This window comes from Aplidium turbinatum, chromosome 6 (assembly GCF_918807975.1).
Source record: "Aplidium turbinatum chromosome 6, kaAplTurb1.1, whole genome shotgun sequence".
Lineage (NCBI taxonomy): Eukaryota > Metazoa > Chordata > Ascidiacea > Aplousobranchia > Polyclinidae > Aplidium > Aplidium turbinatum.
The window spans coordinates 6,760,190-6,778,821 of NC_137477.1; the positions used below are offsets into that span (position 1 = coordinate 6,760,190).

Below are 18,632 nucleotides of genomic sequence, written 5' to 3' on the forward strand. Positions count from 1 at the left end.
TTAACAATTTATATATCTACAACAGCATTGATCACATCCACTATGTTTTTTTCTTTCCCTTGCATTTTCAGATTAAAAGTGTTCAAAGTACATATAAAAGATGTCTACCAAATGGCTCGTTATATGGTAACTATAGCTTCTGCCCAAGTCAATAACATGTACAATTACATATCTAATAAATTAGTGATGTAATCTCAAACCACCAACTGGCCCCAATCATTACCCAACAAAACCTTATTTTATTCCACTGAAATATATTTAACCCCCAACAGTTTCAAATATTCCATGACACGTGAACTTAAGTTTATGAGGAAAAAACATTCAACTTATGTTTCAACATGACAAATTCTTCTTCAACACTATTAATAGAATATATATTTTCTGTTTTGCATGAACTTAGCTCTTTGATGATAGTTCTGGTACTGTAAAATTTTATTAAAAATGTGTGAAAAAGATGCTTCTATTTTATGTCTGTTTGATGTCGATGGTACATTGACGTTACCAAGACAGAAAGTGACAAAAGATGTCAAAAAATTTATTGAAGACTTGAAGCAAAAGGTTACTGTTGGGATTGTGGGAGGATCAGATTTCAATAAGATTGCAGAGCAATTGGGAAGTGATGCAGATGACCTTGTTAATTCTTTTGATTATGTATTTTCTGAAAATGGACTTGTCGCTTACAAAAATGGAGCATTGATTGCCGAAAATAGCATTCAAACCCACCTGGGAGATGAATTGTTGCAGCGATTCATTAATTACTGTCTATCTTACATGGCTAAGCTCACTTTACCAAAAAAACGTGGCACATTTATTGAATTTCGGAAGGGCATGCTCAACGTTTGCCCGGTTGGAAGAAGCTGCTCACAAGAAGAGCGTGTTGAATTTTATGAATACGACAAAATACACGATGTTCGAAAAAAGTTTGTTACTGATTTACGGAAAGAATTCGAAGGAGATGGGTTAACTTTTTCAATTGGTGGACAAATTAGCTTTGATGTTTTTCCAAATGGGTGGGACAAGCGATTTTGTCTCAACTATCTCAAGGATGTGAACTTCAAAGAAATTCACTTTTTTGGAGACAAAACTGAAGCGGGTGGAAACGACCATGAAATTTACAGCGATGATCGCACAATTGGTCACAAGGTAACTTCTCCGGAAGATACAAAACAACAAGTTACGAAATTATTTTTTTAAGCATTTTGCCATGATAATGCTGAGGTAACTAGACTACATTTTTAACAAACCCGAGTTCCGCACTGAGATGTTGTTGCTGAAGTAATTGTTAAGATGTTTACAAGTACAACTTTATAACTCGCAGTAAGGTATCATGTGTGTTTTTGTTAATAACATTTGCTCTAACCACTAAATGTAATGTAAAATTTAATGCTGCATTTACTATTCCTGATCGAATGATTGTTTACACATAAACATTGACTAAAAGAAGCAAGATAGGCCTATGCACTAATCAGAATGTGTTTGTATAGGTTATTTTAAAATAGTATCTTTGAAAATATTGTATTGTGATAAGTAATTTTTAAAGTCAACCACGTTAGTCAAGTCTTATTTTTTTATTCAGTGATGTACCAAGCACTTATCAATGCACGAGAAATTTATGGTTTTACTGTGTGCATTTCGAAGCAGTTCTACTTTTTTGTGCTAAGCTTTGTTGTTACATCATCATGATTTGTACATGTAGACATATTCACTGGTATATTTTCTTTTATGATGTATATATCTATTTACCTGCCGTAGCGTGAATAGCAAAAAAGACCAAAACATGTAACTTTGTAACCCTTTCTTCGGGCTGTTCAAATACTATATCAGATATCACGCTACCTGCTTCGTGCTATTCAACTTCTCCCTCCACCTTATGACATTGATGACCATTGACCAACCTTGTATATTAAGTGACGCAATGCGACAGTCGATTCCGACAATCATATCAAGGACATGACATTTGAACAGCCCATGGAACAGCCCCTTTTTCACTGTAGGTCTACTAGTTCACTAGGTTAATAACGTATTCCATGTTTGCCTAATTTGTATTCTGAGACATTTTTCTGGAATGCGCTTAATGGAGTTGACTACGATACGCTCAAAATATAAAACATTAGTCGTGAAGGGAAATAGATATCTAGTCTTTTAGGTGCCAGAATTCACATAACGCCCTGATGTGGCGAACAGCCGATTGAACCTGTCTTCGTAAGATGCAGAACAAGCGATGCGATTGACATTTTAACCAAACGGGTACTTTTAGGGGAGGAGGTGTCAGGACCGGTATATGGCGTTGTATGAGTTAAACGTCTTGAGAGAGATGTTGAGGTCTTGAGAATACCTGGTCGTATTAAAACAATCCCGAAGCTAGCCATTAACACAAATTCGATCTAGTCTTTCCTGCACGGTCAGGAGAAAATTCGAATACAATACACTGTATATCACGATTGTTTTTATTTAAAAATATTCACCAACCACGGTATCAATCCACCGCCTTTTTACCTAATTCATCGGTATTTTTCCTGCCGTCATCGATTCCTAGGGTCCGCAGACACACAATGGCGGATGACTGCTCTGCCAACCGTTTGTTCCTCTCCCTGAAACAATAGCCGATTAGACTAGTTAAGTCTTATCCTGCCAAAGGGTTCCACTTTCACTGTAAAAACAACTTGTGTGGAACGTTTTTGTTTAAATATGAGCATTTAGTTCCGAAGGTTCCGCTTTCCAGCAGGAAGTCAGTGTGAAAAAAACGTTAGCGTGATGAAAAGGTTGCTGACACGAGGATGTGAGAAACTGTTCATGAAGTTTGCGAAGCAGGACATTAGGGCGCGAACAAAACGGCGCGAGACAAAAAGTCAATGTATAGAACGATAATACTCTGCAACCATAACGAAAGTTTATGTGTGAATAAGGATTCTTGGAGCTGGTATACCAGTCCCCCCCCCACCACCCTTGGCAACTCATGACAAAGAGGAATTGACCAAAACATGTAAAAAAATAAGGAAAAGGTTCTGAGCTTGTTACGTTGACTTTGGCGCCGTTTTGTCTGCGCCGTTTTGCCTCTGCGCCTTTTTGTCTCTGCGCCGTTTTTTCTGCGCCTTTTTGTCTCACGTCATTTTGTTCGCGCCTTAATGTCGTGGACCATGAAGTTTGGTTACGTACTTTAGGGATAGCTCTCCCATTAGCGGCACCTAGTAAAAAGAATACTTTGCAGACAGAAAAAAAGGAAATTCCACACTGTTAGCCTTGGTGGACCACTGGCCAAACATGCATCAGCTTACAAGTAGCCTAAGGATGTTTTTCCTGAACAAATGTTTCTAGTCGCCTAATATTTGCAATGGTGGGGCGATTGAATTTCCCGCTAGTAGCTTTGGAACACAGCGCTGCACTCAATTAATCGCTTGTCGGTGTTGAGGTGCATAAGATATCGTTTCACATTAAAATCAATAACTACGAGATGAAGAACAGGAGTAAAGACAATCGCTGCAAGAAAAGAATGGGCCACCCCCGTCAGTGGGGACTAAACCGAGCTTAGATAATGACTCACCAAAACGTTGTTTGATATTTTTTTCCGTTGAAATGAAGTGTGGATAAAAATCTTCGGTCGAAATCGCGACAAACCTGAAAAGGTTGAGTTAGGTAAGTGGTTTGTCTTTGCCAGTTAGTTATTATCTACACGGCGACAGAGGTATATACTAAGAACAAATCGCTATTTCCGTGCGCGGACATTTTGCCGAAAGACATTTTGCCAAAAGGACAAATTGTTTGTGAATGATGTTTATGCGTTATTAGTAGGGCCATTTAAAGTCATTAAAGTCATATTTTTTTCTATGCATCAGTAAGTCGTGAAATCAATTTTAACGCAAAAACCGCATCCCTATGAGGTATATTAAGAAAGTTATGAAGTCATATAAAGTCATATTTTCCTGGTTAGGTCATAAATCAGCTTTTTAAGTTATATAGTCATATTTTTGAGTTATAAAGTCATACCGTTGTATACTTTAAATAAAAAGTACCAATTTAAGCGGTGAAGCAATTAAGCACTAAGAAAGTAAGGCAATTTCTGATTGAACGAAGGCAAACTGTAGGATTAGCCTACATAACACTTACAGTCACAGAACTATATTTTATGAGGTCACACATTGCATTAAAGTGAAAGAAATAGTCAATGCATGAGAAGGTGAAGGAGTTATTGTAAAGAGCGTCAAAAGGTCAGTCAACGATCCAAAGTTGACTAGTCAGTTAACAGAAATATGCCTCCACTACAACAATATTTCAAACTTAATACTCAAAATGGAAAGTTGTACGTACACCATCAAAGAGGCCCATGCTGATCTAAATGCCCTTGATTTCGGAAAAGATCCGCTTGAGCTCAAAAATTACATTAAGAAGCGATTGGACAAAAACGATGTGAAACAAATTATGGAGCTACAAAGACAAGACATTACACCAGCGCTTTATGCAAAACTGCAGAAGTGTCAACCCACGTCAGCGTCTGTGGAGCAATCATTTTCCTTACTAAAGTCATTTTACGTCCAAATCGTAACTTCAAAAACTGTAACATTCCACACTATGATGAAACTGTACTACAACAGTGGTTTAAAATAAAAATGGATGTGTATTACTGTTATGTTGCGTATGTTTTACTCGTTAGTTCCGTGAGTGACGTTGTTCGCATGTAAAAATAAACGATTTTCACATAAAGTCATATAAAGTCATATTTTCCAAAAAATAAAGTCATATTATTGATTTTTTAAGGTCATATAAAAATGGCCCTAGTTATTAGGTTATGTTAATACGTATAGTACGTTTGTATAATTTCGGCAATTAGTCCTTTAGGCAAAATGTCCTTCGGCAAAATATCCTTTCGGCAAAATGTCCGGGTACCGCTATTTCGACTCTCATGCTACAACCTGTGAGGATGCTTAAAAGCGACAGCCAACTTAGCAAAAAGCCCTGGTTCTTCATACGCAGAATAATTTACTTCTTCAATCCTACGTCTGACGAACAAAATCCGCAATACTGCATGTATTAGTGCACGCAGAGTTTGCTTGGGGGGAAGGGGGATTTCAAAAGTTCTTTTTTAAGGAAAAAGTCTTATGTTTACTGTTTAGCTTTTAGACGATTATATTTCTGGTGAGATTTTGAGTTTTTCGACTGCTGCTACCCCAAGCCAGTCGAATCAAGTATTTAAAATTTAGTCAACTAACAAAAGTTTTGAAGAAGGGATCACCCCCAATGCTTTCCCCTATTGATTTCCCCTACACGCCATTGATTGCAGGTATACAGTACGAACACCATTTAAAGATATTGCAAAGTTATTTGATCTGTGAAACTTACCGTTTCATAAACAGGACCAGGAAAGTTTTCCTTTCTTGCCCATTCCAATAACTTTGACTTCGGGCTGTGGGATTTTAAGTTGAACTCGCACCTAAAGAAAGAAAAAACCTCTTAACAATCACAATAAATTAACAACTTTGTGTAGAAGGGAACGTTCTGCCTGGCTATCAGCACAAAGTGGTGGTCGAAAACTCCTGTGGCATGAATTAGTGATGCGATACTGACGAGCCCAGTCTCGTGGGCGAAACACGGTGTCTGTCGCTGTCAATTCTTGCTGCAATCGGCTGCCGAGAAACAAATTACCAACTTATCCAATCAATTAATAGTGGAAGGACATACAAATGGATAGCAGTAGTGATTTAGGACTGTTAAAATGTCATGACCCTATTTTCTTGCTGACATTCTACGTGACGTACACCCACCCACATGATGTATTTCGGAAACCCATAACGCAATATAGTATGACGGTTCTGTTTTCCAAGAGTCAAAAGTTTGTTTTGTTGAAACATTGCAAGTTCGCAATGTGAAAATGAAGTGACGAATACTAACCAAATATTTTCAAAAAGATCGCAAGGAAAAATTTGCACAGTTTCAAAGATCACACGCATCCACTTACTTCTTTAAAGTGAAATCCATGGTAATAACATCGTTGTCTTTGCGCTTTTTAGACGCTGGTTCACCGTCACCATCAGCACTACGCTTTCGATTAACCGAAGCATAATATTCTTTCAAGCCAAAGATTTCACTAAAGCGATAAAAGAAACGCGTTGCCAATATTGAATACAATAGTTTGAAGAACTTTACTTTTCATTACCTACAACAAAGAGATTGTGTACTTCATAATGTAGATATTATAAAAAGCGAAACTCAATCTCTATTGCGTAGATTGTGTAGTCAAATACTTAGTGGTTTTGGCTTCCAGGTAGGCTATTGTAAATTATGCAGAAAAATAAACAATTCAAACACAACAGTCCGGCACTATTTGTTTCCAGAAATGCAAAATTAGTTGTACTTTGTTATGGCTCAGCTTTCAACATCAAATAGTTTTGAGCAAACAAATTTCCATGTTTTTATGTCTTCGCAGTTTAGACAAGTCACCGCTAAAGTTTTAGCAGCAAAGTGTCTTACATGGCGCAATGTACTTTCAACACTAAAGTTGATAGCAAAATGAATAACAGATACGAACCTGATTTCTTGGAGAGAAACTGCAGACCTTAGTTTCCGGCCTTTATCTGTCTCCTGGCACTCTTTCATAACTTCCAGCAAACAATATTTGCAGTTGATGTAGTGGTTGTCAATGTCAATTGCCTGGTGGAACAAAACATATTGGGAAGCATTTAAAAGTAATAAAACAAATGACTTCAGCTTTGTCAGTAAGCCAAAGAAAATACCAATCACTTGTAGTCAATTCTTTTTCAGAATTGAGAAAAAAAATCAAATTTAAACTTCAAAGCCGGCTGGTTATTTCATAAACCTCATGATTTTTAACGTTGCAAGATTGTTGTGAGAATTTACTATAGCAAAAGTCTAAAAACTGCGTAGGCTACTACACTTGAGAATATATACATTGGAAATATTGTTGTAACTAAGTTGTCTTGCGGTGTGCGCAGTCAAACCCCCTCTTTCGATTTTTTACGGAAATGCCCACACTGTATGTTTATTAGAGAGAAATATATAATGCAGAGATAGCTTACTATTTTTATATAATCTTCGATGACTTGCTCCATTGGTAGCAAACCTTCCTTCCTAAAGATGGAGCAATTGAACTCGGCTGTTCTCGCAATCATAACTGACGAGGCATTGGTCTGTTGACGGAATTTCTCAATATCTTCGTAAGTTTTGATAAATTCCTCAGAGCCACCACTGAAACGGTAGACAATAAGATAATCTGTTTTGTTGTGTCGTATCCAGGCACTAGGGAGTTGAAAATTTAGATTAAGTGAACGGAAAGGCAAGGAAGCCAATCTTTGTGTCTACCTTCAGGCATGTCTAAGTGTCCGGCCAAAGACACAGTCGCATGCTCTTGTGCGGTGTCGAACCGACGCATCGATACTCCTGATAATCACGCAACTAACTTTTCAGGACACTTAATCACCCATCAGGTTTTCCTGCATGAATGTGGACACAAAGGTTGGTTTCAAATTCAATTGATGCGACGTTCAACGCCAGGTATAAGTTTGAAGATGTGGCCACAAGCATAACAATAGTAACCCACACCAAGAGTGTCAGCTCAAAAGAACTACAGTATCAGGAATGCTACACTTTAACTTGCTTTGCAATAATTGGAATGTCGACCGCTTTCGTTATCGCTTGAATCACATCGGTGTGTACTGGATGGCGCGGTCTTTCGGTTTTATAACGTCCATGCACCGCAAGTGCTGCAACACCAGTAGATTCGATGATCTTCACCAGTTTAATAGTTTCTTCAAACTGAAATTGAAAATTATCTGTCTATGAAATTGAAAAAGCATTTTCAAGCTGGAACAGCTGCTTTTGTTGTTGAATCAATTTTTTTCAAAAGGCATCTGACAAAAAGCGAAATTATTCAAGGAACATTTGTCTAGGGGTGTTCAATTTCGATTCGATTTCGATTAAGGTGATATTCGTTTTTCGTATCGGACATATTCGAAATTATAGGGCCGCCCTTTCGGCTGAACGCGGTTGAAAGTAACGCGAGTGGCGCGAAATCTGTCTTGTCGCATTTTGCAAGCGAAAAAAGACTTCGACGCATGCGCATCGTCGATCACGTGACTATCACACGCTCTCGCGGGTCCAACGGCCGGTCCTGCACCAGGGATGCCAGGTTGGCATTTTTAATGCCAAATTTCTCTCAAAGATGAAGATAGCTAGGTTGTTCAATAGCAGAAAGTGTAGGCTGAGCTTTGTCGCATTTTTATCCATTTTTTACCGAATTTATACGCGCCTAAGCCGTGGGGGCAGGGCTGTAGCCAGACCGCCGAGCAAGGGGGGGGGGGGGCAACTTTTTTTAGGGGGTGGGAGGCGAAAAAATTTAAATGGGCAAAATCATTATAATTGTAGCTGTTGCTCGAGAATGTTGAGATTTTGCCAAGGGGAGGGGCAAAAGTTTTTTCAGGGGGGTAAGGCCCCCCATGGCTACAGGCCTGCGTGGGGGCCAGGCCTCCACGCATATTTCTGTGTATAGGGAAGTAGGTGAAATGTCGCGGCAGTGAATCGCTCGCTGTGAAAATGAACGTGAAGTGTTTGAGATCCCAGCGACCTCGGCTCCAGCGGAGCGATCGTTTTCAAAAGCTGGCCTGACCGTCACGAAGCTGAGATCCCGACTGACGGGTGACCATGTCGATCAGCTTGTGTTCATAAACACCAACATGGGCCTGGAGCTGTAGACGTTATATTGTGTTCTTTTTTCGCAAATTTTCATGGCTTTTTTTCGCGTTTTCTAGCGAATTTTCATGTCGTTTTTTTCAATAAAATCAAATTTTGCAGTGTGGTGAATAGTTGTGATATTCGAAATTCGGAAATCGAAAATAAATTGAATTTCGAATATTCAAATAATCGAAATTGAACACCCCTACATTTGTCTTAATGAAATTACACAGTGTGTAAGCCAAAATCAGAATAACAAACATTGCATCAGCATTTTTACCTTTCACAGAATTTTTTTATTGTGTAGGCTATGTTATTCGCTCTGAGAATGCGCATTGTCATGGTGCGCGAAACGTAATTTTACTTTCAATTTCATCAGATGAACGTAGCAACTAGCCTAGTGTAGAAACGATAATTGTCCTGATGAACACCCAAACTTTTCAGTATTCAAAGATTTAGAAACCAAAAAATAAAATGCAGATATACACTTTTATGTTGGAAACATTGATGCACTAAAGCTTAAATGAAAATACTTGGCAGAGGTTTACGCCTCTCTGGACACACCTATAATAGCAATGTAAAAAGTCACTAAAAAGAACTTACATTTGGCAGTATTCTGATCTTACACGTAACCGGTATAGAAATCCCATTAACTAATGTTGTAAGAATATCTCGAACGGTTTCTGGTTTATGGAGTAAAGCAGCACCCATCCCACCCTAAAAAGGTAATACGCAGGTGTATAACACGAACAGGTACATTGGTGTGCACAAATGTGGCGTACTTTAATTATAAATAACCTAAAATTTTAGTTTTCATTGGAAATGCTACAAAGACAGAAACTTTACTGGCACTTTTACAAGATCTCATTTACAACAACAAATTTATCAAATCAGACGTATGTATATACGTGTATAACTGTATACAGGCGCGGATTTATGGGGGGGGGCCAGGGGGCCCGGGCCCCCCCCGAAATGTTGCGAGGAATTATTGTTGAAATTCTATGTATCCGCATCAAATCGTTTGATATGCGTCTACACAACTGATATTAGTCCCACGGCAGACTTAACTTATCTGGGAGGGGGGGGGGTAATTTTTTGTTATTATTATGGTTAAAATCATCCATCGATCAGACTCCTTTATTCCGTTATACAACTGTAAATGCATTTTAATAGCAACATTTGTTGGAACTGAAACCAATGCTGAACCAAATGACGTCAGTTGAAACAATCTGAAACCTTGAATGGCTGTTTTATAGTTTTTAGCCTTCATTATAATTTCAATCAATTGCCGTCTATGCTTGCAAACATACAAACATCCAATTGGTCATGGACACTGCATACAGGGTTTTAAACCAGATTTCAAGTTTACTTTGCATGCTTAGCAATTTTTATTCAAGCAAAATGTATTTTTCAAACATTCACAATTGATGAAATGGCTGTTTCTTTTAATGTATATTTTATTTTATGGCATATCGTATATGTCGTAGTATAGTGGCGTAGCCAAGGGGAGGGGGGGGGGTTACAACTCCCTCCCCCTTTGGCACGCGTGTGACATCACGATATTGAGAATAATGCTTTCAGTCTCTGTTTCTCTAAAATAAAGTTTTCCTAATTTTAAACGAAACTGCATTAAAAGAGCGAGTTTTGCCAATACCAAACATTTAAATATCTCAGCCAGGAATTAGCAACAAGAAAACATAGAGACTTAGGTTTATTACCGAAAAATCCGAAGAAAACATGATCTTATCACCATTTTACAGGAATATTTATACCCACATTTTTGTTGAAAATGCTCCCAGAATGCACCAAATTCAAAGCAATTTTTCAAAATTTTCTGGGGGCTGCCCCCCAGACCCCCGCCGCTGGGTGTCGCATTTGGCGAAGACGCCGACGGGCTTCGCCCGCCGGCCGTAAAAACCCCCCCTTTCAAAATTCCTGGCTACGCTACTGTCGTAGTATCATTGTTAATATCTGTTTTATCTTTTTCTTTCTGTTTAATTGATTTTCAAATTTTCTGGCCCCCCCCCGAAAAAAACTCCTAGATCCGCGCCTGACTGTATATATATATTTGCTTATAATGTTTAAACAACAATATATATAGTCTTAATGTCTATGTCAGTAATAAAGCAGACAATAAAACATTAACTTACAACACCCAAATGCAATTTGATATCAGCAACAAATAACTTTTAATTCCCAAAATAAAAGTCACAAACAAATATACCTTTGTTGAATATTCTTTTGGACAGCCCATGTTGACATCAATTCCAGCAACATCATTTTCTCTGTTGATATGATAAAATATGTGGATCAGTGATTTCTTGAGATTTTGTGATACTACGTAATTGAAATACAAACGAATTTATTTTCACACGAGTCAGTTCAATCACAAACAGCTAAAAATCGATTTCAATCAGGTATCAGCCAGATCATCTTCAGTTGAGCTTTCAAAGAATAGAATCTACTCTTAACTGTTTATGCTCATTTTTAGCTGTTTATAATTGAACTAACTCACAGTGTGAAAATAAATTCGTTTGTATTACAAGACATGTAGGTAACCAAGTCGTTCATATCAAGCATTGTTGTGGGTTTGACACCGGTCAGAAGATATTTCATTTCCTTGACTACCTAATTGATCATTTTTATTTTAAAGTATGCTATAATATTGATTTAGACATGTGATATTTACATCATTTATACATTTTCCACCAAGAAAGGCGTTTAAAGCATTCTTTATTGTTCCCTTTTACACTGCTGTTACAAAATTGAGTGAGTTGAGTCTATATGTACTGATCACATATGTTAATATGTTATATTATATGTATGTGATAAATGCTGTTTTTTTTCGCTAAGATATTTCGGTCATTTGTCCGAAATGACTTGAAAAAATTCGGTCATTTTTTATTTATTTCGGTCATTTTTTCTGATGAAAATATTTTCGTTCAAGTTGCTGATACAAACCAAATCTTGCACTTCCTGACTAGCTACAACATTCTTTTTTTCGGACATTTTGACCGAATTGACTATATATTATTTCGGACATTTTGACCGAATTGACTATGTTTTTTTTTTCGGACATTTTGCTAAAAAATTGGTCAATGACCGAAAAAAAAACCCAGGATAAATGACTTACACAAGTCTTGCAGCTTTTAATGCCCTGTCAGCATTAGCAGTACCCTGCAAAATAATAATGCTCATATAAAGTTCATGCCAAAAAGCAATATCTATAACTGGTGTTGAAAGAGAAAGTCTGGAGCCACTCAACATAATCTGAAATTGATGAATAGCCTATATAATATAGCCTGAACTGTGAGAAGTTAATCTCCCAAGTAGAGATGTACCGATATATCGGTATCGGCATCGGTATCGGTGATATCGGCCAGTTTTTGAGTATCGGTATCGGCAAAATTTGGCCGATACTGTGGCCGATACTAAACATGTAGAAAAAAGGCGTTTGCTGTGGATTTTCTGCAGAAGCAAAGATATAGATTTTTTAAAGTAGTAACTAACGTCACATTGATGTAGAAAAATAACAACCTGTTCAAATTTTTGATACCTCACACAGTCACACTCCCATGACTTCATGCGCGCACTTTTTGGCATTGTTTGCTTACAGTGATTCTTTCACTCAAACAAAACGTTTTGTTTCAGCAGTTTTGCGTTGTTCGATTCTTAAGTTGTGAAGGAGACTCAATTTCTTCAATATTTATCATTTGTGTTTCTTTTTTACTCTCAGCAGAGGATAAAACCAGGCCAATACTACCCAGGTTGCAGAAATGTATAATTTTGCATCGTTTTTGCGTTGCTGGGCGTTTGAGGGAGCCATGTGGCTTGGTTGTTTTTGGTGGGCTGGTTCTGTCAGTTTGTGATTTGGTTTCCACCTTTCGTTGTGGTGGACTCGCCGGGCTTGGGCAATGTCATGGCGGAGTGGGTGGGCTCGGGGTGGGGGCGGTGGGACTGCGGGTCCTCGCTGGGCTGATCAATAAATGGTCTTGTTGCGCCTGGGCTGTCGGCACGGGGCTGAGCACTCACTGGTGCAGCGAGCTGTTGCGGTTCGCTGGCCACTACAGTGTGGCTTCCACGCTAGCCATTTACACTATCCAATCAACTATATGTTTCTCAGCAGCCGTTTTGTAGCAAGAATTGACATCGACAAGGATTGAAGTGGCTGGTGTGGAAGCTGCACCGTTGTGATTGGCGAATCGCTGTGCTGGTGAGTGCTCGGCCTTGTGCTGGTGGCCGGGGGGAGCGCTCCTTTCTTTGCGGTGGGGTTGTCGTCTTAGGTGCAGTGGGACCATTTTGATTGGTTTGGTGGGGATTCGTGGTCCCATTGCTTTCATTTTGAGCCTGCTTATTCTGCCATGACATTGTTTGGGCTTGATGGGTTTGTTGCGGCGAGGGGTGAAAGTTAGATCGTGGACTGGTGGTGCCGGCTTACTGAGGTCGGCCGGGTTGCATGGGTTTTTTGGACGTTTGGCAACGTGGGGGCGATGCAGAGTTGTACATTTTTGCTGCCTGGGTGGTCTTGGCCTAGCAAAAGCTTTTCACCCAAACGACAAGCGCCCTTAGGTTGCACATTACTTGTCGAATAATTTTTGTACGACTACACAAATCACTTGGTTTATATTTTACATCTTATCAATTATGATAGCGTATTTGGAGAGTTTGCGCAAACACTTTATTAATTTTCAAGAAACCCCAATTATGATGCAATGTTTCTTCCCTTATACCCCAGTCCTCAATTACGATGGCCTTTCATTACAAAAACCTACTATTATGACACAACAATGTGGTTGAGATTGGATTCTTGAATCTTTAATAAATTATGCCAATTGAAAGCTTTTTTTAATAGTTTTACGCAAATAAGGTAAAACTTAGCATTTGATATAATTCCTTGCAAATACCAAAATTGCTTCTTTTTGTAACACCAAAGTATCGGCCAAAATATCGGTATCAGTATCGGTATCGGCCTAAAAAAGTGATATCGGTATCGGGATCGGTATCGGCCAAAATATTGGTATCGGTACATCTCTACTCCCAAGGTTTGTTTTTGTTGGCATAAAAAATGCACACAATTATGATTAGTATATATGTATATTTGGGATTAATGTCACTTACCAATTGCAAGACAACTTTGTTTCGTTCAGATGTGCACGTTCGGAACATAGGACGATTATCTTTTTCATTAATAAAGTCAATAGTCTGGTGTCTTTCTAAACAAAACATGGTTTAGAAAACTTATAAAAAAAGTGAAAGAAAAAAGTCTTTAGTTATTGAAAAGTTTTTTAAAATGCATTCACACACCGAATGTATCGTAAGTCTTACAAAAAATGATCTATCATTGGTATGCAACACCAAATTTATAAGAAGCACGTAGTACAAATATTCAACTAAAAAGAAATTTTCTTGAAAAATATTATTAAAAAAGGATGTGGCTGTACCTATGGCACTAGTGTTGCCAGTTACAAAATTCTTTCTTAATTTGAGAAATATATAGGTGTTGGAAGACAAAAACTTGTGATTTGGGAAATTTTGGAGCCCCAAGCAGAGAACAGCCCCTTTAACCCTGACAACATTTGCCACAAAACAATGCTTTTTTATCGCAACTATGGAAACCAGTGCTGTAAATATAGCCAGTTTGTTAAAATGTGTCCTTATACAGCAGTGGTTCCCAAACTTTTTTGAGCGCGACCCAAATATGAGTTTGGTGAACATCTCGCGACCCATGACGCAGACAATCTGTATAAACAATTTCAGCAGTCTATACTGTTTTTGCAATGTTTGCCTGGCTTTCTTCTTCTTCTCTTCTCTCGTTTGACTTGTAGTAGCTTAGATTGGCAATGCCTCATCGTGCAGCCATGATACGGTAGTTGGGTCCAGTTGTCGAATAACGATGATTCCACTTGGGGGGCCGTAAGATGGGACATTTGTAGAGTATGTGTTGCATTGTTTGTTCTACCGCTCCGCAGACACATATCGGCGTATTGTGCAACCCCCACCTAAACAGATTAGCTCCAGTGCAGCCAACGTCACATCTGATCCTGTTCAATGTGACCCATGCCTTTCTTGAGAGGTCTGCTCCAGGAGGGATGGAAATTGGAAAGTGCTGGTATAACTGAAAACTGGGGAGGGATAAGTGGCAACTCGTTCCATTCCTGGGCCCATGTCTCCATGCAGCTGAAGTTCTTATCCACAAGCTGTGTAGCATGTCGATGAAATGGGCGCCTTGATGACAGGCGTTGAGGTCTGACTGGTCCATATCTTTGGGAGTGACTGTGGAGAAGGTGTTGAGGATCGAGTCTTGCATGCAAAGCCAGTTTGTGAGAGGCTTCTTCCCTACGGACATGAGCAGGAGCAATGCCAGCCAAAGTTGATAGATAAGCAGTAGGTGTGGGGCGGAGACAGCCATCGGACTCACCGAAACGGGCCGTTCCGGTTCCACACAGCTGTGGCATATTCGGCTGAGCTGTAGACCAAGGCTAGTGCACTTGTACGCAAGGTTGATGCTCGGGCTCCCCATCCTGTTCCTGCAAGGCTTCTCAAGAGGTTATTTCTCGAGGTAACCTTGGCACGGAGTGACTCGATGTGGGGTCTGTAGGTCAACTGCCGGTCAAGTTTTGCTCAAGGTAAGTTGGGTTTGCAGTATATAGTAAAGGATTTCCTTTTAGCGAAACAGACATTTGATGCTGGGATTCCCGATTACTTAAATGCCTGCTATAAACAAGACACAGACAACCAGTTGTAGGGTGGTGTACTGTAGCTCGTCTTGCTCAGAGGCTAAGTAAAAGTGCTGGATTCGTTGGAGAGTCAAACCGGCTTGGCTTCAGTGCCTCTTCTTGGTGCTTAAAAATAGCCTACGCTCATTTTTTTTGCACATGTCGGATGTCTCTTCTTGTTCTTCTTTAAGTATTCGTTTGACAACATTTTATAACACAGCCTACGTAGCGGCTTCCCTGCAACCAGGGTCGCAGATAAAAATTAACTTCAAATTAAAAAAATAGTTCAGAAATCTTAAATTGTCAACTTAGAGAATAATCTACATTTAACGTGATTTTTTGAAGGAAGTGACTTGAATGCCGGTAAAACTGTTGGCCATAATTGATTTTGATAGAAGAGAAGCCAAAGAAAAGTGTAAGATGCAATAATACTGTCGATGTTGGGATTAAAACAACTCAATAGAAGAAAAAAAAGTTTCTTTATAAATTAATTTACGACAGTCCCATTTTGGCAGATTTATATCGTCTCTGCACGACCCATTTTCTGACCCTTCGCGACCCATGTTTGGGTCGCGACCCATACTTTGGGAACCACTGTTATACAGTATTACAAAAATTGCCAATAAATTTTGTTTTATAAAGCTAATCAGAAGCATCTCACTAGGTACGATATTTGGTCGAAATAAAACAATTGGGATATATACCGGTATATATATAATATTATACTGGTCATAAATACCAATCAATCAAACATATATACATAACTTAAACGTACTCACCATTTACAACCCTTTTGCAACCTATAAATCTATGATCGATGATTTCCTTAAAAACACAAAAAAAGGTTTGTTTAATGTTAGCTAATATAGGCTAGTTGCAAGTTGTCAACTTTACTACTTAATAATTCAACAACTTGAAAAGGCATACAAGTATCATCAGCTAATGGAGATATAAATAAGTGTTTAATAAATACGATCAATGAATATTACATATATGGCAGCATCACAAATGGCAATTCAAAAATTGGCCAGTGGACATTGTGCAAAAAACAAAATATAGAACAAGTGCAAAAAACAAATCCCAACCAATCCAACAAGCTTACCTCACTATAAACAATGTCAGCACCGTATTTGAGGGCAAGAAGTCTTGTTGGTAGTCGGCCAACTCGTACCATTGGTGCCAATATATTTTTATTTTCATAGTTTAATTGAACTGTGTTGTCAATAACTTCCATCTACAAAACCAACACCAGTTATTTAACATATATAATATATATAAGACTAAGATAGCAAAATAAACAAAAATATATAATATATTTGCAACCAGAAGTCTGATTTCTGTAAACTTACTTTATCCTTTACTCAAAACCTATAACACTAAAGCAGTTAGCTATGTCTATAGCTGGCACAACCGCAAAAAACAAGAGAGTATTACATAGGATATGCAGTATATATATATTAACTCTTTCACGACCACAGACATGTGTATATAATATATATGATATGATATATAATATATTATATCTGAAGATTTTTGCCATGACCATCAAGAATTAGCCCATACGTTCAAGGTAAAACGGTCCTCTGAGCAAAAAATTTTTCATCCATTATAACATTTTACTGTTTTACCTTCCATTATCAACTTTGACCTGACTGACCACAATCTATGTTGCCACAAAATCATAATGTTTCCTAGGCTCAATGACCTTGCATTTTTTCGAGGCCTCCTGGCGCCCTGTCTTGTTTGTTTGCAACTGTTTTTGTGTATAATTTGGGCAGTGCAATTCTCTGCCCTCACATTGCACAGCAAAACACCTGGAAATGTCTGTGCCCGTATACCGGTACTATATACAAGGTGCTTGCACCAGCGCATGGAAAATTTGACAGAATTGAAATGTGTGAATACATATATACCAGTATACCATATTCCAGTAGGTGAGTACGCTACTGAGTACGGTAACTTTACAGCACTTATTTTCCGTCTTTGATAGCACAAATGATTTCATGTACTTTAAGTAGACTTGCTGAAATTTTTCTATGTAACTTCTTTTATTCTGATGTATGCACATGACATGCTTCCAACCTTTGAACACCTGACATCACATTTCACAGTTAACATTGCTGTCATCTGAAACATCTTTAGATCACACAAAAATCACTTTTTAATTAGCTACATGTATATTCTTGCCACAAACCTATAATAACTTAGTACCCTAAAACTTTTAATTACCTGAATGTCTTCAAAAAAAATAATAAAGGCTTTGCCTTTGAATGGAATAATGTTGCTGAAAACTATTTAAAACCTTTCACAATTGATTGATTGAATTTTTATCCTCGGACTGGGAAAACTTCTTGCAGAGTTTAATCCTGGCAGTTTCGCAGACTTGTAGAGGCTTTGAATCACTGACGCAGGCCCGGTCACCAAGATTGAACAGCTAGTGAAGTTTCCGATTGTTGAAGTCTTGTTGCTGGAGAACTATTCCATCCATTAGATGCCGCTGAATGGAGAGCAGTCCTTAACATGCGTTGCTCAAGCGCACACCCCGAGAGTCGAACCAGCGCCGCTTGATCTTGAAGCTTCTTATCCTTGCCTTTCCGTCCACTTAATCTAAAATCCTCAACCACCGGATGTAAGCCTGGATAGGATAAACAAAACAAAAAAACAAGCGACTCAAGTAGCAAAACTGAAACTTTATTCTTGTTAGAAATAGCAGCGTTGCCAGATCAAACATTCATATTTAAAAAATGGTGTTGCCAGACAAGCACATGTTATTTTTAAAATGAGGACAGACCAAATTTTGTTCATATCCTAACTTTTTTCTGCGCGGCCGCGTACACTGCGCGGTTGACAACACTAGGCTATTAACATTCGTGAATCGGTGGCCATGTGTTCGAACCAGTTACTTTGTATCAATATCTTGGACTGGATCGTCATGCCATTGTCTGTTTGTTTGTCTACTACTTTTTTCAACGTAATATAGGTTTACCGAATTGGATTATTTATTTTTATTTTGGTTTTTCGTAAAACATCGGTAGGCTAACATAAATTTTCCGTATTACTGTACTGTGACATGCCACTGATGGTGCCTATAAACCCTATTTTGAAATATTTTTGCCTCTTAGTCCAAAACTTGAAAAAAAAAATCTTTGCAGTTTTAGCTTAATGGAAGTAGGCTACAAGTTATAGGGGTTAAGTCAATCTAAAAATTAGCTCATACACTGTTGCTTTTAAATTAAA

General features: G+C 38.4%; 2 protein-coding genes across 3 annotated transcripts; one reads left to right on the plus strand and one right to left on the minus strand.

Annotated features, from left to right (window-relative positions):
• The first annotated feature begins 408 nt into the window (after window positions 1–408).
• Window positions 409–2,120, plus strand: LOC145772129 (phosphomannomutase 2-like). The gene has a single exon (XM_082583971.1). The coding sequence runs from the start codon at window positions 442–444 to the stop codon at window positions 1,192–1,194; it is 753 nt and encodes a 250-aa protein (XP_082440097.1). The 5' UTR covers window positions 409–441; the 3' UTR covers window positions 1,195–2,120.
• Window positions 2,121–2,437: 317 nt separating this feature from the next.
• Window positions 2,438–17,042, minus strand: LOC145772139 (tRNA-dihydrouridine(20) synthase [NAD(P)+]-like). Of its 2 annotated transcripts, XM_082583979.1 has the most exons (14): window positions 17,024–17,042; window positions 16,498–16,629; window positions 16,175–16,220; window positions 13,798–13,892; window positions 11,813–11,856; window positions 10,904–10,964; window positions 9,283–9,396; window positions 7,607–7,764; window positions 7,029–7,197; window positions 6,521–6,642; window positions 5,951–6,079; window positions 5,335–5,425; window positions 3,542–3,615; window positions 2,438–2,591 (listed from the first exon to the last, which is right to left on the minus strand). In XM_082583979.1, the coding sequence occupies exons 2-14, from the start codon at window positions 16,627–16,629 to the stop codon at window positions 2,477–2,479; spliced, it is 1,350 nt and encodes a 449-aa protein (XP_082440105.1). In that variant the 5' UTR covers window positions 17,024–17,042; the 3' UTR covers window positions 2,438–2,476. The 2 variants fall into 2 exon arrangements, with proteins under 2 accessions (XP_082440105.1, XP_082440106.1); XM_082583980.1 differs by lacking the exons at window positions 16,498–16,629; window positions 17,024–17,042 and having other exon boundaries at window positions 13,798–13,888; window positions 16,175–16,211.
• Window positions 17,043–18,632: the final 1,590 nt, after the last annotated feature.